We start from the raw sequence: 27953 nt of genomic DNA on the forward strand, positions 1-27953 counted from the left end.
TAGAAAAAACAGGACCATGTGCTACAAGAAAAGAAAGAAGAAGTTGGGATTATTAATAAACAGAGTTGAGAATATAGGAAGAATTCATAGGTAACCAACAATTTATACAAAAGAGTAGTATCAAATACGAGGAATTTGATAGAAATCTTAAATTTATTTTATGACAAAATAATATGCTTGTTACTCTATTACAATCCCTTCCTCAAATTTCTTATTCAGTAATTTCCTGCTCTTAAAAATTAAAATTCTGAAAATGTAGGTAATAATAATTCAAGAAACAAAATTACATCGGCCTATCAATCTTACCACTTCTTATCTACCTATCTTTTGAATTGTTTATTTGTGGCATTTCAGTTTTCGATTTTTTTGTGGGAATACATTTACTCATGGTCAATGCTATCTAGCTCTACCTCAACACACCATCGAATAATCTAGAAAAGATAACAAACATATAAATAGTGAATTTTGTGTCTGGAATTAGAAAGGTTTCGGTCAGTTCAACTTTAAGGTTCTACGACAGATATGGTGAAAGCTAAAGTTTGGAAACAAATCAGACCTTTCGATGGTTTGCCAGAAAGGTCTGATTTTGAGCTGGTTGAGGAAAATCTGCGTCCTATCGAAGATGGGGGTAAGTTGAACGTTTATATACAATCATATCAAAGTTAAGTATATCTTGAGTATACTAATTATTGTTATTTTGTTATTTCTTGCTTTTTGCATAAACTTTTTCGCATATTTTGGTTTCGTTTTTAATCAAAAACCAGTGCTCATTAGAATGTACTAGCTGGAGAGAACTTCTTATTTCTATTCGCTGTCTATCAAATATTGTAATGCCTTTCAACCTTCTGAGAAATGTCGTTCTGTTAACTTGAACCTTAGAGTTGTCTATCTATTTAGACAGGTGTTTTTGTTATCCTATTTTTTTCATAATTTAGCATGGAATGTGTATATCTATCCGATCGTAGGCTGTTTCAAAATCTATAAATGCAAAATACATTTATAGGTTGAATGCTCTTCTTAACATATTGTTAAATATACAAGGTGATTCAATAGGAGTATTTAAAAATTTCTCAACTTTCTTAAATGGATCACCCTACATGTTACGACGTTATTGTAAATAACTTTAGATTTAGTGCAACTTTATCAGAAGGACAATTCGCTAAGTAAAATGTCTTCTTCTTCTTTAAATACCTCAACTTGTATCGATTTCTTATATCCAAGCTATTGAAAACGTTTGTTATAATCATAAATAAAATATCTGTACATGCAGAACTATCAACAGTGCAGGAATTGGCAAATCTATCCTTTATCTGTTTTCAAAGTTGCCTAAGGTTTTTATAAAAGTTCTTCTTATTCTTTTTGTGTGGACATGTCTCTGTCTCTTTTTCAATGCAGCTCCAGTAAGTTGTCATTCAATCGACCTACTGATCGTTTTCTTATTGGGGAACCGTCTCTCGCCATTTTTACTTAAGTATTAGTTTCATTTCTGATTCGTTTATAGTGGCTGTATGACTGTTGTGTTATGTAAAGAAAAGGCTTTGCTCTTTTCTTCAAATTTTGTTTTCATCTCCTCTGTAAACCATGGGGTTTTCGTTTTTGATAAAATATGCTAGTGTTCGTTACTTTGTTGCTGTGTTAATTATGTAATTTTGGAGTTTTTCTTAGCTTCCCTCAAGTTATCGTTTTTTAATATTTCATTCTCTATTTTTTTCAGTAAAAGGTTTTTTAAAATTAGAGATGTAATTGTAGAATTATAAATTCGACTATTATTCGAGGAAATTCTTATATACAGCGTGTCTACTTAAGTTGGAAACATATGGGAAACTTTTTTATTATTAATTTTACGAAAAAAACTTATTCTTCATAAAAAGTTCTGCATGCTCTAAAACCTGAGATTCAATAATTAGATATCAAATTTTATCAATATTATACGAGGTATGTCAAAAATATGAATTTCGTTCAAGGGTAAAGTACCTTTATTTATCTGAATATCGAAAATTCTTTTTATGGAAAGTTGTTTGGAATTAAAAACTAAGATCAAATATGCAATTACATGCTTCTAATTGAAAAAAAATATTTTACAAATTTTTCTCAAATTTATGAATACCCAACATCGTTTTAATTTATTACAAATATGATATTTAACTCTTTTATTATTCATTTTATGAAAAAAAGTTATTCTTCATAAAAAGCTCTGCATGGTCTAAAAACTAAGATACAACCATGATATATCAACATTTTTTAATTTTATACGAGGTATGTCAAAAAATATGAATGTTGTTCTGAAGCTATTTTCTTGTGGCATTTTTACAATTTTAACTATTTATAATGGGAAATAAGCCACAATATAAATAAAAATTGATTTTTATTAACGTTTCGACGCCCAAATCGGGTGCCGTTGTCAAAATACGTTTAATAATATTGTGGCTTATTTCCCATTATAAATAATTAAAAAATATAGTAATTTCGCTCATGAGTATAGTATGTACCTTTATATTTCACAATATTTCAAATAGGAGGATGTAATTCCATATTGAAACATTGTTTTTAATTCTAAACAACTTTTTGTAATAACAATTTTCAATATTGTGACAAATAAAGGTATTTTACTCCTGAGTGAAATTCATATTTTTTGACATACCTCGTATAAAATTAATAAAATGTGATATCTGATGATTTTATCTCAGGGCTTAGGACATACAGAGATTTTTATAAAGAATACCTTTTTTTCGTAAAAGTAATAATAAAAGAGTTATCTTATGGAAAATAAATAAAAACGAAGTTAAGTATCCATAAATGTGAGAAAAGTTTGGAAAATATTTTTTCCACCTACCTCTACCGAAAGTATACTTTTCCGGACCTGATTTTAGGGAGCAAAGTTGTACTTTTCCTCCCTAGGGAGGAAAATATTTTTCCTCCCTAGGGAGGAAAAGTAAAAGTGACGTCATGGTATTTCATTCATGAAATATAACTTATTGACGCCCTGTATAACATCTATTTTCTATTACGAAGTATCTATACATTTTAACGTTTATTTATAAAACATCCTGTATTTTGCAGAATGGTAAAAAACAGTAAATTGTTATTTTGATTTAACAATGTTTACATTAATAATTTGACTTATATTTGACAGTTGACAGTTATATTGTACCTACTTGTTGTTTTAGTTCTAATAAATTTTGTTGGTTAGTTACATAAATAAATTAAGTAAAAATGAAAAAATGACTTGTTATTTGAGGAAGGTGGAAAACCCATATGTATAACATGGGAGTAAAGTGCCTTTTCCTCCCTTGAATGATTACTGCCCTCCGCTACGCGTCGGGCAGTAAACTTCATTCTCGGGAGGAAAAGTTACACTTTATACAAATAGCTATTTTTTTAATTAGAAGCATATAACTGCATATTTGATCTTAGTTTTTAATTCCAAACAACTTTTCATAATAACAATTTTCGATATTCAGAGAAATAAATGTACTTTACCCTTGTTGAACGAGATTCATATTTTTTGACATACCTCGTATAATGTTGATAAAATTTGATATTTAATGATTGAATCTTAGGTTTTATAGCATGCAGAACTTTTTATGAAGAATAACTTTTTTCGTAAAATTAATAATAAAAAGTTCCCATATGTTTCCAACTTAAGTAGACACGCTGTATATTGTTCTGAAGCTATTTCCTTGTGGCATTTTTATAATCAACTATTTTCAATGGAAAATAAGCCACAATTTTACCAAAAAAATGATTTTATTGACGTTTCGACGCCCAAGTCGGGTGTCGTTGTCAAAATACAAAATAATACCTACTAAATTAAACAAAAATGTTGTTGCTTAGTAAAAAATTCTTCTAATAATTTATTTAATCTGACTCATTTATATCGGCAATTCAGACATGTATTATACATTTTGAAGTAGAAGGACTTTAAAATGATATTGCCAATATTTATTTCATGTAATCAAATGAACTATCCGTTAGTAAAGTCGTCCCAGGAATGCAACTCATCAATATTGGCAATATCATTTTAAAGTCTTCTACTTTAAAATGTATAATACATGTCTGAATTGCCGATATAAATGAGTCAGATTAAATAAATTATTAGAAGAATTTTTTTGCTAAGCAACAACATTTTTGTTTAATTTAGTATTATTTTGTATTTTGACAACGACACCCGACTTGGGCGTCGAAACGTTAATAAAATCATTTTTTTGGTAAAATTGTGGCTTATTTCCCATTGAAAATAGTTAATTCTTATATAATTGATATATTAACCTGTAAGAAACAGTCAAGCCAACCCCAAGTTGTTTATCATTGTCAATAATTTGTAATTATTCTTAAAAACGAGGATGATGAAAAATAACGAAAACAACACAACTTAGAATATCTCAGTCTGATTTAATTTTCTTTTTATTTTTAGAGTTTCTTGTAAAAGCCATGTATTTAAGCGTTGACCCATGTACAGCAGGGCCTCATATAGACAAAAACAATAACACCACAAGACAAACGCAAATCGCCAGGTAAAATTACATTCTATTTTATTGATCTGTCCTTTATTTGTCACAAGTATAAATTCATTAATTTCACTATACACACTGTCTATCTTGATCTTGCCTCATGACAATTGAAGACACAAGTGCAGGAAGGGTCTATGTGACATTTGCAAGTTATTGAGAAAAATGAAGTTAAAGTTTTTATACTACAACTTTTTCACTATAATATCTAAACAGACTAAATTTATAGGATATGTAGTCCTAAAACTAATATATTTATTAACGATATTAAAAAAAAACTTAAAAAAACCATTTATTATATATTTTTTATATAGGTATACATATATCCTTTATGCACTTACATTTTAAAATTTACTATGTACATAGATCCTTTACACTCTAATTAGTTACTTAGAAAATATTAATTTTAAAACGTGTTTGCCTTGTTTGAAATATTTCTAGGTTCGGACAACTTACTTTTAACATAAAAAACATATTTTGAAAAAATTCTCACATAGACCCTTCATGCACTGTATTCAATTATAACTATTGAGTAAAGTCTAACAAACTATCTACATTAATAGTCAGCTGAGTGGAGTGCTAATGTTCGAGGTGTGGAATTCCATAAACAACGGATCTAGCTATTTTATGAAATCATCCCTTGTTTATATAATTTTTCACCTCAATTAGTAAAATATTAATGAGTTTTTAGATAGCTTGTTAAACTACATATGGTCCAGAATCGCACACGTAATTTTTTATATACTTTTCAGGATTATTCAAAGTAAGAATGAAGACTTTCCAGAAGGTAAATTGGTCGTTGTAAGAAGCAGCTGGAGGACTTATTCTATCGTAGACGGTACTGTGGATCCCGCAATACCAGAGCCATATTTGCTACCAAATATGGGAGGGTTATGCCCTTCTGTTGCTTTAGGGATGCTAGGAGTACCTGGGTAGGTACAAACTTTATCTTTATACTATGTTTTTTTTTTGTTTTATCAATCTACCCTTTTTTAACCTGTTATTTTTGCGTCAAAGCATGTAAGCTTGCCGGAGAACAATAATAGTATATTGTGTACTTAATAGGAAAAGCTTAACATTTCCGGGCGATGTAAAAATTGTCGTAGAGGCGCAAGCCGAAACAAGGCAATACAGAGTCCGGGAATGTGCCTTTTCCTACAAGGTATAAATAATATTTTTCCGAAAACCCAACACCTAAATTATATTAAAATAAACATGTTAAAATTTTCATATAGACATATTATTATTTTGACTCAAATATTCGCGATGCCACACCAAATAAAGGTTTGGTAACTATAGAAACAAAAATACTGAATTGTCAAATTTGACGTATCTGCTTATTTTTGGCAGTTGTGCTGAATCTGCTGTAAAGAATATATTGTAATTGTACAATATACTGTACAATAAGTGAGAAAAAAAGACATATTTCTCACGAGCGCAGAAGTCACGTGAGCCGAGGCACGAGGCGAGTGCCGCAAATCAAGCGAGGGAAAAATATGTAATTTTCTCACGTGTTGTACACTGTACTTTTCCTATGGATGCGTTTATGTCAAAATTCAAAATTAAATAATTTAGGTGCTTTTAGGTATATAATGTGCCTAAATTGAAATGAAATACATAAAATATACACATATGTAGGGACATATTTAATATTCTTAATATTTATATACTTTATTTATTTAAAATTATAATAACTAACAGTTATATTCGAACGGTTTTGAAAGGTAATTCCTGGTAAGTTTTGCTTCAACACATTTTGTTTGACAAAAATAATTGTGTTTGTATTGTGCATGTTACCATGGAAACCCGCTATCATTTGTATGGAGAACCCGTGAGAAAAAATATTTCTCACTGCAATGCCCGACTTTTCTCACTGCGTGAGAAATTGTTCGATTTGAATGTATATAAGTAGTGAGAGAAGTTGCACTGCAATGGCCGACTTTTCTCACTGCGTGAGAAATTGTTCGATTTGAATGTATATAAGTAGTGGGAGAAATTGCACATTGTATAGCATTAATAGAAAAACAATATTTCCTTACAGTAAGGAAATAACATTTCCGTACAGTTATTTTTCGTTTCCAGGCAATGGCTAAGTATAAGGAAATATCGAACGTTTCTTTCAAAAATGTCTAAATAGTATGTATGATACAATTGATCCAAAAGATGGCATAACCCAGACATCCAAAGTGAAAGTTATCCTTCAACACCAAATTGTTCTATATGGTCCACATAATGTTCAGAAAAAAGTCACACCATTTGGAGCGTCGGGTTTGGGGGGAAGAGGGGGAGGAAATCGGTAAATTCGTAGTATTTTAGGTTTTTCGTCAATATTTCTAAAAATATGCGGTTTAGCATGAACAACCTTCTATACAAAAATGTTCTACATTAAATTTGAAATAAAAAAGCCCTGTGCATAATCCTTCTAAAATGAGCGGTTCCAAAGTTACGGACGTAGTAAGTATAGTGAAATTGGTCAAAAAAAAAGGCTTAACCCAGACATCCAAAGTAAAAGTTTTCCTTTTACACCAAATTGTTCTGTATGATCCACATATTGTTCAGTAAAAAGTTACACCATTTTGAGCGTCCGGTTGGGGGGGGGGGGGAGATGGGGAGAAGTCGGTAAATTAGTAGCTTTTTTACGTTTTTCGTCAATATTTCTAAAATATGCTTTAACTTAAATAATATTCCATACAAAAATGTTCTACATAAAATTTAAAACAAAAAGATCCGGTACATAATTGTTATAAAATCAACGGTTCCAGAGTTACGGAGGGTGAAAAGTGGAGGTTTTCGATACTTTTTATATTTTTTGGGCAATTGATGATGATTTTGGGTGGTGAGGTTGACATTTCTTCAAGGACTTATAGCTAACATACAATCGGCCAGTGAAATTGCAAATCCTGTTAAAGAAAATTTCTTTCATTAGTAATAATATTATAAACTGCTCAAAAAATATAAAAAGTATCGAAAACCTTTTCACCCTCCGTAACTCTGGAACCGTTGATTGTATAACAATTATGTATAGGACCTTTTTTGTTTTAAATTTTGTGTAGAACATTTTTGTATATAACATTGTTTACGCTAATGCATAGTTTTAGAAATATTGACGAAAAACGTAAAAATACTACTAATTTACCGACTTCTCCCGCATCTACCCCCAAACCGGACGCTCAAAATGGTGTAACTTTTTACTGAACAATATGTCGACCATATAAAACAATTTGGTGTTGGAGTAAAACTTTCACTTTGGATGTTTGGGTTAGGCCTTTTTTCGGACCAATTATAATATACTACCTCCGTAACTTTGGAACCATTCATTTTAGAAGGATTGTCCATAGGGCCTTTTTTATTTCAACTTTAATGTAGAACATTTTTATATAGAAGGTTGTTTATGATAAACCACATAGTTTTAGAAATATTGACGAAAAACGTAAAACAACTACTAATTTACCGACTTCTCCCCCATCTCCCCCCCAAACCGGACGCTCAAATTGGTGTAACTTTTTACTGAACAATATGTGGACTATATAGAACAATTTTGTGTTGGAGCAAAACTTTTACTTTCGATGTCTGGGTTAATCCTTTTTTTGGACCAATTATAATATACTATCTCCGTAACTTTGGAACCGTTCATTTTAGAAGGATCATGCTTGGGGCCTTTTTTATTTAAAATTTAATGTAGAACATTTTTGTATAGAGGGTTGTTCATGCTAAACCGCGTAGTTTTAGAAATATTGACGAAAAACCTAAAAAACTACGAATTTACCGATTTCTCCCTCCTCTCCCCCCAAACCCCACGCTCAAAATGGTGTGACTTTATGCACTCAAAAAAATTTAGTTCGTAATATTGATTAACAGTGATTATTGAATAGTATTTCGTTCTCACAATAATTTAATTTGTTGTTTCAACGAACTTTTAGACATTGACGAATGTACTTGGTTATTGTCACAATGATTGAATAATAATTGTGAGAATAACTAGAGTACATTAATCAATAACACTCAATTTATTCAGCCAATAACTTAGTTTCGTATATTTAATAAATACTGTTAATTGTGGCAGCTACTCACGTTCTTGATTTCGTAGATGACAAGCAATTACCTTGGTTTATCGTGACAACGTACAGATTTCATTAAAACAATGTACAAATGTTGTTAATATAGAGTAATATATGATTATTGAATAGATGTACACTGATTGTTGTGCCAACGAATACATTAATTAATCTACTACTGCCTTTAATTCCCACAATCAATGCGTTAATTGTGACAATAATCGTGGTTGTTGAGACAATAAATGTTTTGCTTGACCATTTGAAATGTAACGGCTTTTCCTTGAAAGTGCCGAATAATAATTGCATTTTGTTTCCAAGTGTAGTCCGTAGTAGAAGGAAGATAAGGATAAGATATTACTTATTTTTTATATTTGAATAAAAGTAAGTTTTTTCTGATAAGGTAAATACGGGAGAACATTCTAATTAAAAATAAACTTGTCAGTGTCTTATGTTTGTAAGTGTTTACTTTTAATATTGTCTTGTGATGTTATTTATAAGATGAACTGAAAATGAATTTTCGAATCCTGAATGAAAAAAAATAATTAGTATTTTTGAAAATTTAAACGCAGAATAAAATATTACAGTATTATCGAGGATCTGACGTCCCTGAGAACTTCTATAATGATTATTTTAATAAGTCACAGGGGTGAAAAATAGAAAATTTAGTATGATCTTTTTATTTCAAATATACTATTCAAAAGAAAATTTTTGTTTATTCTAAGGGATTTTCAGCCCTCAGTAATAATGTAGTCTTTTATTCTGCGGTTAAATTTTTCAAAAATACTTATTAGTTTTCTCAGGATTCCAAAAAAATTAATGCGTTTAAAAATAATTCGATCGAAATTTTGCCCCTGCGCTCTCAAAAATGATTAAGGTGTTATACATTTTTGAAATCACCATTTCAAACACTTTTAAATGAGCTGTCACATGATGTACTTTCCCATTAAAAAAAATCAAAGTTACGCCTGTCACCTGAAGAGGGATCGTGTAAAGTTCAAAACATTGATGTTATAATATACTTAGATAATTTTAAAAATCGACCCGTTTGAGCGTTTTGCTTATGTACTAAAAATAAATAAGTTAATAAGGGGGGGGGGGGAGTGTAACACTTATTCCAGTGCACTGTATAAGCGATATAATAATTATGAGAAATCACACAGTGTAAAGTCCTAAAGGTTAAGGACAAAAAAGGGGATTTAAAAAATTATTATTAATCAATTAATATGATACATTGGGCTAATGCATTCAGTAATTATTAATATAAAATACGTTCATAGTAGGAATAAACGAAACTGATTGTAAGAATGAATATAATTGATTGTAAGAATAACCGTATTTATTGTGCCAATGAACGGAATTAATTGTAAGAATAAACGGAAATAATTGTAGAAATAAACGAAACACGTTAGGAGAAATAACACTGTTATTGGCACAACGAATGGTCTTCGTCGGTCAATTAACGACGTTGTTGTTTCAATAAACAGTGTTCGTTGACTCAATGAACTGAGTTCGTAATATCAATAAAGTGATATTATGGTATACATAATGAATGTTCGTCCATTCAATAAACGTAATACATTGGATCAACAAACGAAAATAATGAATTGATGAACATCGCTTTGTTGTTCCAATAAAACCCAGAATTGGACAAATTTTAACAATTGCGTTTGTTGTCTGAATTAACATTTTTATTGATATTACGTACCTTTTTCATTGAGTGTGTGGACCATATAGAACAATTTGGTGTTGCAGGATAACTTTCACTTTGGATGTCTGGGTTTGGGTCTAGTTATACCATACTAAAATTCCTGAGAGATTTTCGGAAAATATCATATCTATCTCCTTATTATTTGTTTTTTTATTCTCTTGCAGTTGTTCTCTACTAAGTCCATTCTCAAGATAAGCTCAGAAGGCAGAATCAGAAGCCTGATCGGCGACGACACGGGACACCCACTGATGACGTGTCTGAAACTGTTGTCTTAGCTTATCTTGGAAATAAACTAAATAAAGTATAGTATATAAATATCAGTGTTGCCAATCGGCGCATAATTATGCGATTTGCGCATAATTTAAGGACCGGCGCATAATTCTCGCATCCTGCATAAAATCGCATAATTTCGCACAATCCAGCAAAGCAAAAGAAAAAACGAAAAAACCAATGACAAGCGTCAGTTTATAAGAAGAATCCTCGTCTTCTTTTTTCTTGTAAAACGTAAAAGAAAATACAGGATAATATTTTGACGTAACGTATGTGACAAATTTGTCAAATGTGTCTAAATATGAATATGTCTAACTTCACTTATATTATTTTCGTACTTCCGGGCCTAAAGTGACAACTTCACTCCCTTGTGACAGGTACTAAAGTGTCACATTTAATCCCTCCGGGATTAAATATTGACGAAACTCCCGGAACGATTAAATCACAAACAAACGAATTTAAGGGATATTTTATTGAAAAATATAATTAATTAGAATGGTAATTAACGTTAATATTCAAATTAATATTGTGACAGTTCGTCATATTGACCAGTCTTTCCTGGGTTAATGCAGCAGGTAACTGACGAGTAACAGATAGGTCCTTTTCATATTGAACTGGTGTTTGTTTCGAAGATCCTGCGGAAACAGGAAGCGAGAATGAGGACTGTGGCATAACTATAGTGGACGAATCGGCGACTTGACCAAATATTTTATCTGAAATTTTTTGTTTATTTTTAATAGACGATTCAATATATCCCTCGGCCACGTTGGAGGATTTCCATCCTCCATGTCTCTTCAGCACGTCTATTGTTGCTCCCGAATCAGCTAACAAAGACGCAGATGTGCGTCTAAAACAATGTCCCGTATAAGACGTCGCATTTTCTAATTTCAAGAAAGCTGCTATTTGCCGTGGAATTGTACCAAACATGTTTTTTCCTACTACTCGCTTAGTACATTCTTTGTTGATGTATTGAACAAAAAATTTTGAATGAGTTGTCCCTGTCTTTCGCAATGCCACATATTTCCGAAATATCGCCACAAAACTGATGGCACTGTTTTCTGAATTTTTGATCACAAAATTTCGGTCAATTTTATTTTTGGTGTTTCTAATCGCAATTAGGAAGGAATCGCCCAAATCTCTCACATCGTCGATTTCTAAATCAACCAACTCTTTTCCACGACAAGCTCCCGCAACGCCCAAAATAAGTGCAACCTACAAAAAAATTGATTTCTTAAAATTTCTGAATATAAACAAATTTCCAAATTTACCTTAAGCATTAAATATTTATCATCCGGAGCCTCCCGTAAGAACTGATCTACCTGCTCAGACGTGAGAATTCTTGACTTCTTTGGCTTAAATCCCTCATTTCTTCTCTTCAAAAAAGCTAATAATTTTGGAAATTTACTTATATCAATATCTTCTCTAATGTTAATAACCGATTTCAGCATTGAGTAATGTGCCCAGAGAGTTGAGGCACAAACCGCTTTTGATTTATCATCGAAGTAGACTAACAGCGCATTTTCAGTAGGTTGTCTCACATTTTTTAAGCGGCACCACTTTTTAAAAGCATCGTACTGCTGCTCGTATAGTTTTCTAGATTTCGGTGGTAACAATTCTTCACCTACTTCGGCTGCTCTTTTATCAATATCAGATACACCTTCTTCACTCATGATACCAATAATTATCAATAACAATGTTTCTTTACAATGACACTAGTAATGACAATGTTTCTAAATTATAACTGTCACAACGCAATGTTACTATGGTAACTTATTTTAAAGACAGTTTATTAAATGAGTTGAAGAGAGAAAAAGCTGATTGAAATTATTGAAATAATTAATAAAATCATACCGGAAGTACGAAAAGTATCGTATATACCTTGCGACTGAAGTACATTTAATCCTTCAGGTAAATTATGGCCCTCCCTGCGGTCGGGCCATAAACTTTACCTTCAGGATTAAATGTACTACTTCAGTCCCGCGGTATATAATGTACTATTATCACATTTTTAATTATGGATGGGATTATGATTATCTTTGATCATAGTTTTATAATGTTCTGTTTTAATTTTGTTTATTAAAAATAACTCGTAAATTAAAGTTGATTCTCTGCTGATATATATATTATTAATGTTTTGACTCAAACAAATATAAAAAGAACATTTTATTGAAACTGGAGTTATTAAAAAGTTTGCAAAAAGGAATTTTTAAATTATTTTAAAGTGCTTAATAATTACAATGATCAGACATAATATCTTTATAACTTATTTGTTAAACTCAATATATTTGACATTTTTGTATAGAAATAAATATTTTTACACAAATATGCTTCAGGCATTGTGGAAAAGTTTAGGATTTGTTAAAATTATGGATTTAAAATTACTTCAACAGGTATTACAACAGAATTACAGAGTTCAATTCAACAGTTATATGAAGTGGTATTAATAATATAAACAGGTAACACAATAAAATAAATAATGTTTAAGTATTTATTTTTGAAATTTTAATCCTTTATAAAGTAGAATCTGTAAAGTTTTTAATCAAAATATTACTTTTTCAAAAGAGATGTAATATATTTTAAATGATACGTAAAATCAAACACCAATATCAATTATGTATTTATAAACTGCTAATAATAATAAAATACTTAAAATCAGCTACTACATAATATATTTATTTATAAAATTATTAACAAACTGCAGTCCAGTAAAAATAAAATTACAACAGTAAGCTTGTCTTGAATTTATGAATAATATTTTAAAACAAACACACAAAATTTAGTTGCACTATACTAGAATCACAATAAAGATGCACCAGATATAAACAAACTAATGATGTAACAAATATTCGTATTCGCATTCGCGAATATTCTCATATTTTTCAAAATCTATTCACTTTTCATCTTTATTTATTCAGAGAAGGTACTTACTTCTAGGTACATTATCAGTCTTCACTTTATTTTATTATTTGCTATTATGCAATAAAGCTTTAAGATTCACATTGATTTTCACTAAATATCAATTAATTTTCATTATAAAATAAACCACTGCAAAAATAGAAACAAATTTAAAAAACTCAACATTTGCATTCGCATCCGCATTCACGAATGTTGTTAGCAGATATTCACAATCGTATTCACGAATGTTAAAAAAATGACATTTGTTACATCACTAATACAAACCAAGACACGTTGAATGTTACGAGGAGCACTCCCAAATCATAATTTACAATGTGAATACATTGTAAATCCCAAATAATGATTTACAAAATTTATACATTGTAAATCATGATTCGGGAGTGCTCCTAGTAACATTCAACGTGTCTTGGTTTGTTTATTTCTGTGCATCTTTATTATGATTTTAGTGTAGATTTGCTTCTGGTTGAAAATGTTCTATATCAATATCAACAGCACACTTATTTGTCAGTATTTCAATGTTTCCTCTATTAACTAATGCAATATTATGTAGAACTCAACAAGCTCATATTATTCTTTGAAAAAATGGTAACTTGCTTCTTATTACACACGTTAAAATGGGAAATCTCTTCAAAATACCAAATGTTCTTTCAATCACAATTCTTGGTGAATCTTCTAATGGTGTCATTTTAGGTAGTTGAGGACTTGTCCACTATTCCCTAATAATACATTGTCCATAAATTCCCCATTTTATATCCATAATATGCAAAAGTATTTTAACAACTCCTTAAATAAGTAGTATTTCTAATAATTGCATTTTCATAATTATAAGATGCGATTATTATGGATTATGGTATTTTTTAAATGACAAAATAATTAAATTCAACTTTTTACCCTTTTTAATGATTTTAATTTTTATTTGGGTCTAAGATCTTATTACATGTAAAAATTTGATAGGTTGTTCGTAAATATTTATTTACAAAAATATTTAATGTCATTTGTCAAAAAAATGCTTTGACACGTCAAGACTTTTGAATTTCTGCGCATGCGCAGTAAAGGTTAAAATAGTTTTTACGTTTTACGACAGAGCGCATAATTTCGGATAAAATCGCATAATTTTTGACATGGAGGTGCATCTTTCCATGCTCAGCCATTGGTAACACTGATAAATATAGTCTATGATTAGCCTATCTGCTGTAAAGTGTGTTTTGATTTTTCTAAATTTTGACATTTATAACTTCTCTAACATTCTAGCTAGGATCTCTATTCATCGTTATTAATCGTTTTTCTGTATCAGACTGCTAACATTGTTTTTCCGCGAATTTTGAACATAGTACCGTAATCAACTATACTAAATGGGAAGTAAGCCACAATTTAACTAAAAAAATAATTTATTAATATTTTGTATTTTGACGACGACATCCGATTTGGACGTCGAAACGTTAACCAAATAATTTTTTTAGTTAAATTGTGGCTTATTTCCCATTTAGAAGAGTTAATTGCAAAAATGCCACAAGAAAATAGCTTCAGAACAATAGTACCGTAGTTAACAAATTCTTTTTTTTTTTTTAGAAACATCGCTTACTTTACATTTTTGGAATTGTGCGACCCTAAAAAAGGCGAAACAGTTGTTGTGTCAGGAGCTGCTAGTTTGGTTGGCAGTATTGTATGCCAAATAGCTAAAATCAAAGAATGTACTGTAATTGGAATAGTAGAAACTGACGACGAAGGAAAATGGTTGAAAGACTTAGGAATAGATCATTTTATAAACCGCAACAATCAGGACGTAGATAAGGAGTTGACTGGGATAGCCAAGCAAGGAGTGGATTGTTATTTCGATAATGTAAGTATTATTTATAAAAACAAACATTACATGGCTTTACAGGCACAATAAAATACTTTTATGAATGTACTTGTCTCGTCCAGTGTTCACATGTGTCCGTAAGTCCAGAGTAATTTTCGTTTTTTTCTATTTCATCATTTAGTGTCTCCTTCACACTCATTAGTTCTTATCACTATTATCAGTGACGTCACAGTCCTATATGAGCCAAAGCCTTCTTCACAGCAATCCTCCATTCGCACCTGTCTCTGGCAACTCTTCTCCATGCCCTAATTCAGCAGTTCTCAACCTTTTTGAGTCATGTAACACCTATAGTTATTTTTATTATTTTTGGTACCACCTATATTTTTTGATTGCATTATCAAGTACTAAGTACTATTTTTTTTGTGTTTTGTGTACCACCGCAAATAATGATATGTACCACCAGTGGTACATGTACCCAGATTGAGAACCACTGCTATAATTCTAACAGATTTTAAATTATTCTCTAAGTTGTCTTGGTACCTAAGTTTCGGTCTTCCTCTTGCTCGTTGACTTATCGGCCCTCTTCCGTCAAAAACTTTTCTGACTATGGCATCTTTCCCTCACCTGATTATATGCTCTATCCATCTAAGGTTCTACCTTAATGAATTTTACAACGTCAGGTTCTCCAAAACTTCTATAAAACTCAAATTTGTAACGCCTGCGACACAAACCTTGTTCTTTTATCCCTTTATATATTCTTCTTAGGATGTTTCACCCGAAACGTTTTAGCAGTTATTGGTCATTCTGTGTAAGTGTCCAAGTTTGTGAACCGTATGTCAGTACTGGTCTTATTAGTGTTTTATAGTAGTCAATTTAATTTTTCTAGGTAGTGTTGAGCCATATGTCTTCTTTGATTAGTTTTCTAATTCGTTCATTTTTCACTTTCCCTTTCCATTGCATTTATTCCGTTTTCCATTAGGTACTTTATTTGTCGTTGTATACAATCGTCGCTCTATATATTCGAGTGTAATTGTCCTGTTATTTTATTTCCTTTATTTTATTTATTACATGTTTCATCTGATTCTGTATTTGTTAAAGTTACTCTTAAGCATTTGTATTCATTTGTTCGCTTTATTTGTTATTTACCTACAGGTCTTCTGCGATGTTTCCAATGACCATGTATTGCATCTTATCATAAATAATTTTTAAATCCGGCTTCCAAATTCTTCTTACAGCTTTTTATCATGCAGACATCACGATGACGTGTTATTCTATCATCTACTCGTACGATTGTTATCTGCTTCCAATTCAAGTTTTTAATAATGCTTTAGTCTCTACCGTCAATGCTTTTGGTTTTTAACATTAAATCGTTTGTTATGTCCAAAGTATAGTCAATTATTGTTTTATATGTTGTTTTATTTCTCTGTCTACACGTCTTGTAATGGCTTTTACTCTTCTTTTCATCAGCATGGATTCCAAAGTTATCTGTTTGCGTCAAATAGATGAGGCAATTATTGTCTTACCTTAATGTAATCATTTTGGGATAGTTTTATCATCGTGTATTGTATAGTATAAAATTATTTACATAGATATATGGTCTTTTAGGTTGGCGGTAAAGTTTCTGCAGTAGTCTGTGAACATATGAATACTGAAGGCAGGATAGCAAAAAGTAAAAATATGTTGTACAAATCGACCGCTAATGATAATGGTAAGAATAATATTAAATTTATTACTATGAACAGATAAAGATTTGGTTTGCATCATCTTCTTAACATAAAACATAATATATTTGGTTTTATAATTATTCATATTCTTCTATTTTATGTCCTTAGTACGAGAGACATTGAAAAAGAAAGGAATATACAAACGTTGGAAAAAATAGATTCGCTTGGATATTTAAATTAGCTAATATTTTTTTAGTCTTTATAGCCTTGCACATGTTGCCAATGTTGCACATAAGACTAATGGATAAAAAAGAATCGAGTGGATAAGAGAGAAAACCAAAGTTAGGGATGTTAGACAAGAAGTTGCAAAGCTGAAATGGAGATTTGCCGGACAGGCTATAAGACAAAAAGAAGACCGATGGAACAAAATTCTCATAAATTGGAGACCGTGGGAATATAAAAGAAGCAGAGGAAGGCCACAAATGAGATGGGCAGATGATGTCAAGAAGCATGTGGGCTCTAGGTGGATAACTGTAGCGACAGACAGAGAAGAATGAAAAAGGATTGGAAAGGCCTATGACCAAAGATGGACCAAAAAAGAATAATCAATTAGACTTTAGCCTCTATAAAAGTGATCTTGAACATTTAACCAAGTTAACAATAATACAGAATTATCGTCACAAATGATCATGTGTTGTGAAAAAAAGTATCTCAGTTTTTTTCTCCGTGATTAATAAATTATTAACTCTTTTTCAGCTGGAAACGAAGAAGCTCAAAAAATAATCGAGAAGAAGAACCTGAAATTAAAAGAAATGGACGTATACAGTCGAACCATTCAATGGATGGCTGGTATGTTTCAACTACAAACATGGATGGCACATGGAAGAATTAAATTCAAGCAATCTATTGGCGAAGGTTTTGAAAATACTATAAACTTTTTCATTGCTATGTCAAAAGGAGACAGTTCTGGAAAACCTGTTGTCCAGGTTTTCCAAAATTTGGAGTGTCATTAGGAATTATTTAGTTCTTTTTTATATTTGCGTCATTTTTTACTTTTATGTTTTCAAAATTTATTAAAAAAATAAAAGTTTATAAACCAAAATGTTTTTTATTGGATTCTGGATACTGAGGAGTTACAGGGAAAACATGATGTATAATATCGACTGTTGAAAGGTAAAAGGTTTTAACCCACAAATCAATTTTTTTAAACTACATATTAACGAAAAACATTATTAGATTAATTCCTCATCAAATTACTTCAATGGAACGTTTTTTTACTTCCTGAAAAAATTTGATTTGTGGGTTGCAACCTTATACCTTTTAACCGTCGATATTGTTAAAAATATAAAAGAAGTAACGGATCCGTAGTCCGTACAAGAACATACAAATAACACTGTTGATAGAGACAGCAAACTGATTATGACTGATTTGGTTAAAATAGACAGATGGAAAGAATGTTTATTAAAGAAGTGACAAAGTAAATAATATAAGAGTAAATCAAAGAAGTGACAGGACCTGACACAACTATGGACGAAATTGAACGAGTAATAAGATTAACAAAGACCAGAAAAGTGAGGGAACAGGATGAAATACCGAGTTAAATAATAAAGTTATTCCAAAGTTCCCGTAAAAGATCTGTCTTTCACCTTTTAAAAAAATATATAAAATTGGCTATAACAACGGATTGGCTGTTGAAATAAAGCAAATGCACAAAGTTATAGTGAGTACCCAACCATCAGCTTGATGAGACATGTTTTAAACAAATTCAATACAATTTCATACAAGAAAAAAAAAGAAAGGGTAGATTACGAATGGGGTGTATGCAAAAACTCCAGGAAAGCGGAACCAAAGATGGAAGATGACGAGATCTCAGATCCTCTTATGGGGCTTAAGGAGTGCGAGAAGAAGATAATTTATGGTATTTCCTAAACGAGATAATTGAACAAATTGTAATAATACGCCAGTCAATGGGAGCAAAAATAAGGTATTACCTCCGAAATCTATCCTACTGCATGGATTTTAATGGAATTTTGGGAATAGCCTCTACTTATCTCCTAATTCAAAGTCTACCCTATGGTGGTAGACTTTGGTTTATCTAGGGGGTGGTTCCCACACCTTCTCAGGGGTAGAAAATTTATTGGTTAAAATAACCACGGAAGTGGCTAGCGAACTTAATTATAAGCATAAACTGTTCTATAATTTTTTTTTGAAAACTCAATATTTTTTGAGTTATTCGTGGTTGAAAATTGGCCATTTTCATTGAAAAATAACACCTTTTCGAACGGTTTTTTGCAAATACCTTAAAAACTATGCGTCTAACTAAAAAAACTATATAGAACATTTTTGAAGCTTATAAAAAAGAGACTAGTTCCTTCATAAATCTTCTAGTTATATGTAATATAAATAGATATGGAAGGTGAAAATAGTTTGTTTTTTTGGTGAATGCTCAAATCGTTGTATTTAACTTGAAATAAAAGACAAATGGTCGATTTTAGGTGTATAATGTTACCAACACCTTTTGTAGTGCTTAAAAAGATCTTTAAAATGAGAAATATTAAAGGTATATTGCATTTAAACTAAGCGAGATATGCTGTAAAAAAATTGATGATTAGTGTACATATTTTAAGAAAAAATGAGATGTATATTTAACCTCTCATCCACCAGAATTTTAATGCATCATTTTACTTCTACAATACCTTTTATTATAGTATTATGGACGGGTTTAAAATAAACGGTTTTTGAAAAAAAATAAGATCAATTTATAGAGCGCATTTTTAGATTTCCTTAAAAATCTTCCTTTTCTACATGTAACTTAAAAGTGATAAGAGATACAATAATAAAACAAAATTTTTACGCAACAAAATCCTATATTTTTGTGTGGTACTTTTTTTTCGTATCTCTTATCATTTTCGAGTTACATGGAGAAAAATGAAGATTCTTAAGAAAATTTAAAAATGCGCTCTATAATTTGATCTTATTTTTTTTTCAAAAACTGTTAATTTTAAACCCGTCCAACTTTTTGAACATAGAAATAACACTATAGTAAAAAGTATTGTAGACCGAAAACGATGCATTTAAATTTTGATGGATGAGGGGTTAAATGAACTTCACATTTTTTTTTAAATTCCATTAGTCATCAATTTTTTGCAGCATATCTCGCTTACTTTGAATGTAATCGACATTTAATGTGACTCATTCTAAAGGTCTTTTCAATCACTATAAAAGGTATTGGTAGCATTGTACAACTAAAATCGACCGTTGAATACACCGATTTCAGCATGCACCAAAAAAACAAACTCTTCTCACCTACCATATCTCTTTTTGTAATATAACTAAAAGATATCGACGCTGTTAAGCCAAAACGGCATAAACGACATTAACTTGATTTTTCAGGAAACACAAAAAACTGACTATTTTTATTTTTACCAATTCTGCTTATCTGCACAGTGATTCAAAAAAATTGGTGATTTTTTTTCAAATTTTAATATATTGTGAACATTAATGTTGCTGAAAATACTGTCTGAAATAAATTAAAAACTATAAAATGGCGCTTATGTCCAATCAAGATATAACATTGGTGAATATGCCAAACTTACCTCTGGCGTTTGTGTCAAAAGGGATATATGCCATTAATGAAAAAAGAAACGAAAATCAAAACTTGTCGTTTATGCCAACAAGAAAAATGATGAAATTACGAAGATTTTTGATAGGGTTTATTTTTTATTAATCAAAAATACATTCTAAGTTGAAAACAAAACCTTAAATTCTTTAAACATGTTTTGGTGCTAGGATGAAATACTTAAAAGTAAATATGAAATACTTAAAAGTGGATATCTAATAATAAGTAGTGGATTCTAATTCATAATCACTGTCAATATTTGGTTCAATATCCGTATTGATTTCATTGCTTGTATTTTCCTTATTTTAATCACTACTTATACCGGCATCCAAACCATTATCTGCTGCTAAGTTGAAACATGATGTGAGATCGTGACTAAATATTTCTTCTTCTACTGCAACGTCTGGTGGTTCCTCAAAGATGATAATGTCATTGCTAAAAGCTTCTGCAATGTTGGCATTATAAATGTCATAAACCTCTAAGGGAAATATAGGGGGATTATTGTCAGTCAATATATCATTTTGTACTGATTCGGTATATGTTTTATTTTCATTTAGTAAGGCCATTATTTTTTTACTTCTGCTATTTATGTGCAACAAAAAATGGCATAAACGCCAAACATCTATCGCCATTTTTAGCTATATAAAATTGATTTGAACTCTATGCTGTAATACAAAATGAATTGTTCATCACACTAGTACAAAGTTACAATAGAATATTTTAAAATAAACTTTTTATTTGCGCGATTTTTAAATAAGAAACCTGCATAAGAATACCATTGAGGAATGGCACTTGTGTCAACCACGATGTAAATATGTGGTTTTGGCATAAACGCCTCATAGTTTTTAAAGAAATTCAGTGTGTTTACGCTTCAAAAATCAATACAAATTGAAAATATTGCAAAGGTAGATAATACCATGTAACTTATCCATAAAAATTGTAAAAATACATACCTTTACTATTATTACTGGACCGAAATGTACACAATGATAATCTTACGGGCACTGGCGATTATGTCAATCGGTGTTCACGTGCGTGACTAGACTGGCGTTTATAAAAATTTTAAAACTATATTACACCTATTTCACTTTTTCTGCGGTTATTCCGCGTTGACTGTCTGGTGCGGAAATTAAAATCCTATTTTTTAGTGCAGCTAACTAAAAAGTGGCCATTTTGGCGTTTATGCCGTTTTGGCTTGGCAGCGTCGATATATGAAGGAACAAATCTCTTTCTTTTTTTTATAAGCTACAAAAATGTTTTGTATAGTTTTTTTCGTTAGATGCATAGATTTTAAGGTATTCGCAAAAAACCGCCCGAAAGGCATTTTCAATGAAAACGGCCAATTTTCAACCACGAATAACTCAAAAATTATTGAGTTTTCAAAAAAAATTATTGAACAGTTTATGCTTAGAATTAGGTTATGTAGCCAATTCCGTGGTTATTTAAACCAAAAAATTTTACACCCTCGAGAAGGGGTGGGAACCTCCCCTAAGATAAAAGCGCACATCGACATAGGGTAGACTTTGTTTCTTGAGCTATTCTCTACTTATTGCGAAAATATCAAGTAAATCGATTTAGTAGGATGGAATTCGGAGCCAAATAACCTCATTGACTGCCCTATATCACAAAAAACAAATTATGTTTATAAATATTAAATAATTCATTTAATTACAATTTAGCAATTATTACAATCTACGTTACTGTACCCTATTAGAAGAAATAAATTACTAAACAATAAATTTGACTAATAATCACATTGCAGTGAATAATATTGCAATACAAATTAATCAGCTGATAAGCTAATATTGTTCATTTTTAAGGCAGCATATAAAAAGAAGGTCAATAACCACAAAAAGCTTAGCAAGACAACAAATTTACTATTGCGTCAATTTAACATTTAGAGTTTATCCTCGTGGTTGGAACGAAAACATTTTTGAACGTAATAAAAAAATGTGAAAACATTTTCAAATGTTTTAATAAATAAGTATGTAAAACTTATTTACTTTTTCATAAGGAATCCAAATGTGCAATAAAAAATGGGGGCCACTGTTTAAATTTTAAAATTACCATCCCCCTATCCCAACGGGTGGAGATGGTAGGTCGTGTTTTGTATCATTCAATAGATTTTTAATACTGCATACTGTCTTTTTTAAGACTGCATAGCTTCACTGAGGAGGCATGAGGATGCTGAAATAGCTATATGGAGATGGTAGTCCAACTCTGAATCAAATATAAACAAAACCTACCTTAATCTTTTTCATTTTTACTCTGTTTTTAGTATAAGAAACTGTCTTTCGGTCCTTTTCCTAGACGAAGAGAAGGTAAATGCGTGGCCTAAGTGTCCTCTATTTGCATTCTCCTATATTCGTCGTCTCTGTGATTAAATATTAAAAGTCTTAGATTTAAAATATTGTTTATTATATTTTTATTTCAATTATTCTAATTGTTTAAAAAGTAGTAAACTTTGTATCTAGGGCTTTTCGTTGTTTTCCTCGTAATACGAGAGATGTCGCTAGATTGCGTCTCAAAAGGTGGAATCATTGTATCGCGATGGCTTCTCTTAAATAGGCAGATTGTTTATATTCCTTTCAGAGTTGTGATGGCATAGCTTCACTGAGGATGCTAAAATAGCTATAATAATATGAAGATGGTGGTCCAACTCTGAATCGAATATAAACAAAAAATGCCTTTATCTTTTAGATTTTTAATAGTTATTTATGATATAAGTGTTAAAAGTACACGTTTAAGGCACGCGAGTGCCTTAAAAATGTACTTTTTAACACGCATATCATACAATATTTTTTCTACAAATGTAATTACAGGACAATATCTACAAAAACTTTTACTTGAACTTGACTGACATTCCATTTTTATATTTTTTTGTCATTACATCAAAATTGCATATATGGTCAATACAAACTGCAGTGCCTTAAAAATATTTTAAAGCAGTACCTTAAAGTAGCATTTTTAACGCTCGTATGGAGTGCTAAAAATTGCGTTTTTTACACGGTTGTAGAAAAAAAATATTAAACACATATTTTTCAGTTGTTCGATTCGATGTAAATTTTGCGAAATATTCAACCGACCTGCTTCTTTTAACACACCCTGCATGTTTCCTTTTTCGATAATTTACAGTGTTTTGCGAGTATGTATGTATTTATAGGCCAGGTAGTCCAAGTAATGAAGCTTAAAATAGGACACAACCTCGCAATTTTTACAGAATGGATCGATTTTCTTGAAAATTTGAGAATAAGTAGTGGATAGTCCAAGGATTAAAATCTATGTCATGCTGAGAGGCGCTTTTACCATGGGGGTGGTTGCCACCCCATCTCGGGGGTGGAAATTTTTTGTTTTACTTTAATCGCAAAAGTTGGTAAAAACGTTCATTCTAAGCAAAAAATGTTTTATACATTTTTTTGATATAATTGATAGTTTTCGATTTATTCGCTATCGAAAGTAAAGTGTTAGTTTTATATCGAAAATATCAATATTTTTAATAGGTTTTCTGCTAATAACTCCAAAAGTTTTCGTTTTATCAAAACAACTTTACTTAACAAAAATGTACCTTTTGAAAAAATAAACAAAACCAATTTTTTAAATTTTCTTTAGGACCAATAGTAATCAAGCTATACTTTATTATATGTTGGCTCTTCTTTGTTAAATGCTAAATATTGTAGTTCCAAAGTCAAATGACGAGAAAACTATGCATTTTTCGAGAAAAACTTGTTCACACTAATTTAAAGCACTTAAAAATATCTATCACCACACCTAAAAAGAAAGTCTCTAGCTCAAAAATTAAGTGAAATAATGAAAAGAATGTCAGTTCCCATTTTTTTTTTAACGAAAAAGTGATTGCAAGCAACCCTCTAATCACCACCCTAATTAAAATTAGTCATTAACCTTATTTGGTCTTTTTTACTTAATATTATGTATTATTAATAGGTTCTAGAAGTTTGACCGGCTTAGTATGATTAGTTTAAAAAAAATGGAGTTAAATGCGAATAACGAATTTTTGTACTTTGGAAAAATGTCGTCTTCTTCAGAATAGCAAAATTAACATCAGAGATACACAAAAATTTTTAAATATGAAATTATAGCTTATTTAATTTCCAAGAACCAGGTTTACAAAAATTTTTTCTACGTCTAAAATTGAGTGAGCTATTGACAATTAAAACTTGTAATAACATGCAAAAACCACCTTTACCAACCCTTTCAAAGTCACCTCTTTTTGCGACTGAGGATTTTAAAAAGACTTAATATAAATAGGCTTATAGACCTTGTAAAAACCTACAAAATTATTGTTGTTTTGCCAAACTTTCTAAGATAAAAATAAAACAGTTACTGTTAAAAAATCAATATATTTTTTTGAAAAAAAAAAGGAGAAATCCAATTGGAAGCATAATAATATATGGAGTTAAAAGCGAATAACGAATTTTTGTAGTTTGGTAAAAAATGCAATTTTCTTCAGAATAGAAAGATTAGCGTCAGAGATACGAAAAAATGTTTCCATATAAAATTGTAGGTTATTTAATTCCCAAGAACATGGTTTGAAAAAAAAATTTCTACGGCAAAAATCGAGTGAATCGTAATATCGAAAAACATTGATTTTTTCTATACAAAATTAACACTTTCGATAGCGAATAAATCGAAAACTATTAATTAAAAAAAATGTATAGAACAGGTTTTGCTTAGAATGAATGTTTTTATCAAATTTTGCGGTCAAAATAAAATAAAAAAATTTCACCCCCAAGATGGGGTGGCAACCACCCCCATGGTAGAAACGATTTTCGGAATGATATAGAAATTTTGATCCTTGGACTATCCACTACTTATTCTCAAATTTTCAAGCAAATCGATCCATTGTGTAAAAATTGCAAGGTGAAAAGCTTCGGTTCCTGGACTAAGGGCATTTAGGAAAAAAAATATTTGCATTAATTTAGTGCCGAAAACCCGCGATCCTCCAGAAAATGACGTACCTTAGCAGTGGCCAGTGAGCCTGGGCACCAGATGCTCTGATGGTTCTGATCATGTTCAGCGACCCCAAAAACCCTCGACTAACAAAATCTGGCCTTTACTATTTTGACTTTGACATGTTTATGCACTTTTAAAAGCGTTTTATGCACTATAAACCAAGTTATGCATTTTCACCCATTTTTCTATGGTATAGTATCAAATCGATGATAGGTGATGTATTTAAAATCGATTTATGCCAGTGATTTTTTTATATAAATTCCATATTACTGTTACATCTGTTATAAAAAAACATGCACTAATAATTGCTGCTTTAACCACTTTTTATATAACTTTTATAAGCACGACTATTAACCAATAAAATTGCTATATCTAATTTTATGTAGCTAATTTTAAAATCTAATGCTGTATCGAAATTTAAAAGCCATTTAAGTTGAACACATGCATATATTTTTAAATGCACGTAGATCCACTTAATCATATATATTAATGGATATAAAAAATAATTGGAATAGTCATTGTCATCGTCATTATTGTTTATGATGCAAAACTGCACGTCGCCCAAGGAGGCTAGGAAAATATTTTATATTTGTATTGGTTTATCTATAATGAAATTACAGGAAAGTCACCAATGAATCACATTAAAAGGAACTATTAATTAATAGTTCTATTAAGGAAGTTCTATTATTTAGGAACTATTAATAATTATTGACAATAATATTTGTTTTGTAAAATGTAGATAAACATTTCTATACCACTAAGAAAAAATATAAGTTCTACCAGGGGCGTCATTTGACAGGGTCAGGGGGGTCATTTGCCCCCCTGACCCTGAAAATGACCCAAATTTACAAAAAATACATCAGTTTTATTAATATAGTATTGTATATACAGGGTGTCCCAGACTAATTTATCCAGGCTATATCTTTAACTATCTTTTATTCCATGGGTACACGTGACGCACTTTTCACCTTACAAGTTCTACTTCAGAGATGCCGCAATGTTAGTTGTGATGTCTATGCTTGTTTTATTGACTACGCCAAGGTATTTGACCGTTGCCAGCACCAGAAGATGGTCACCGCCCTACAAAAAGTATGCTTATTTATACTGGAACCAGCGTGCTCAAGTCAAGGTCGAAGACCAGTTGACCGACCAAGTGAAGATCATGCGAGGATTAAGGCAGGGCTGTGTGCTCTCGCCGACTCTTTTCAATATATAATCTGAGGAAATTTTTACTGAAGCCCTCACAAACCTACAGATGGGAATCCGAGTGAACGGTGAATACATCAATAATATCCGCTACGCCTTGCTGTGCTGCAGTGATCTCAGTTTGGGAACCAAGATGCGGATAGTGAGGTGCTACGTTCTTCCAGTGCTACTGTATGGAGTTAAAGCCTGGACACTGACGCAAGCCACTGAAAAGCGGATTGAAGCCTTCGAGATGTGGATCTACAGGAGGATACTAAAAATATCTTATGTGGACCATGTCACCAACATTGAGGTCCTACAGCGCATGACAAAAGAAAGAGAAGTGCTTAATTTAGTAAAACAACGTAAGCTTGAGTACCTTGGCCACGTGATGCGGAACGAAGAAAAATATCGAGTTCTTCAACTCGTCATGCAGGGCAAAGTATTTGGCAGGAGAGGACCGGGACGCCGTCGTAGTATCTCGTGGTTGAGAAACCTCCGACAATGGTTTGGGATAATCTCCGCGGAGCTGTTTCGCAGAGCAGTCAACAAAACAATGATAGCCTTGATGATCGCCAACATCCGGACCGGATAAGGTACTGAAGAAGAAGATATCTTTTAACCGAATAGAGCTTTTCGAATGGGACCAAAAATGATATATTCTATTTGAATTACACTTTAATATGGCGTAGAAGAAATCATCCCCTAAATATTCATTCCTTAGTTACAGCCCTTACCTTTAATTTTATTAATAGCACCCTGTACATTTTTTTTATAGTTTTGGATTTGCTCTTCTATCGTCTATTCAACAGATTTTTTTAAAATAAACTCGGTTTTTAAATAATCAAAAAAATATCAGTTTATTATTTATTTTTGTTAATTATGGTATAGTTATTAAAAATTATAGTTACAGGTTGTAACTAAGGGATTTTTTCTACGCCATATTAAAGTCTATTACAAATGGAATCTATCAGTTTTTGTCTCATTTGAAAATCTCTATTAGTTTAAGAGATATAGCCTGGATAAATTAGTCTGGGACACATAACAAAAATAAAAAATAAACTGATATTTTCTTAATTACACACACCCAAGCTTATATGGAATCATCTGATATTTCTTATTATTTCGTGCGAATTTAGAAAAACTAACACACGAAGTCAACGAATATTTATTTTAAAGCATTCAAATCTGAAAACGGCATTTCGATATTTCTAACCGTTTTCGAGATAATCGACCTTAAAGTCTAAAATGTGACG

The 27953-nt window shown here is 31.0% G+C and overlaps 1 protein-coding gene and 1 long non-coding RNA gene across 2 annotated transcripts; one reads left to right on the top strand and one right to left on the bottom strand.

The window, feature by feature from the left end:
* The first annotated feature begins 376 nt into the window (after positions 1–376).
* On the top strand, positions 377–18024 carry LOC114326776 (prostaglandin reductase 1-like). The gene is made up of 6 exons (XM_028275210.2): positions 377–628; positions 4415–4514; positions 5261–5440; positions 15027–15297; positions 16864–16966; positions 17679–18024. The coding sequence occupies exons 1-6, from the start codon at positions 523–525 to the stop codon at positions 17933–17935; spliced, it is 1017 nt and encodes a 338-aa protein (XP_028131011.1). The 5' UTR covers positions 377–522; the 3' UTR covers positions 17936–18024.
* On the bottom strand, positions 13016–14596 carry LOC114326860 (uncharacterized). Its single transcript, XR_003651912.2, has 2 exons — positions 14349–14596; positions 13016–14240 (listed from the first exon to the last, which is right to left on the bottom strand). It is a non-coding gene; the product is annotated as an uncharacterized LOC114326860 (long non-coding RNA).
* Positions 18025–27953: the final 9929 nt, after the last annotated feature.

Source organism: Diabrotica virgifera, chromosome 9 (genome assembly GCF_917563875.1).
Source record: "Diabrotica virgifera virgifera chromosome 9, PGI_DIABVI_V3a".
Taxonomy (NCBI): Eukaryota; Metazoa; Arthropoda; class Insecta; order Coleoptera; family Chrysomelidae; genus Diabrotica; species Diabrotica virgifera.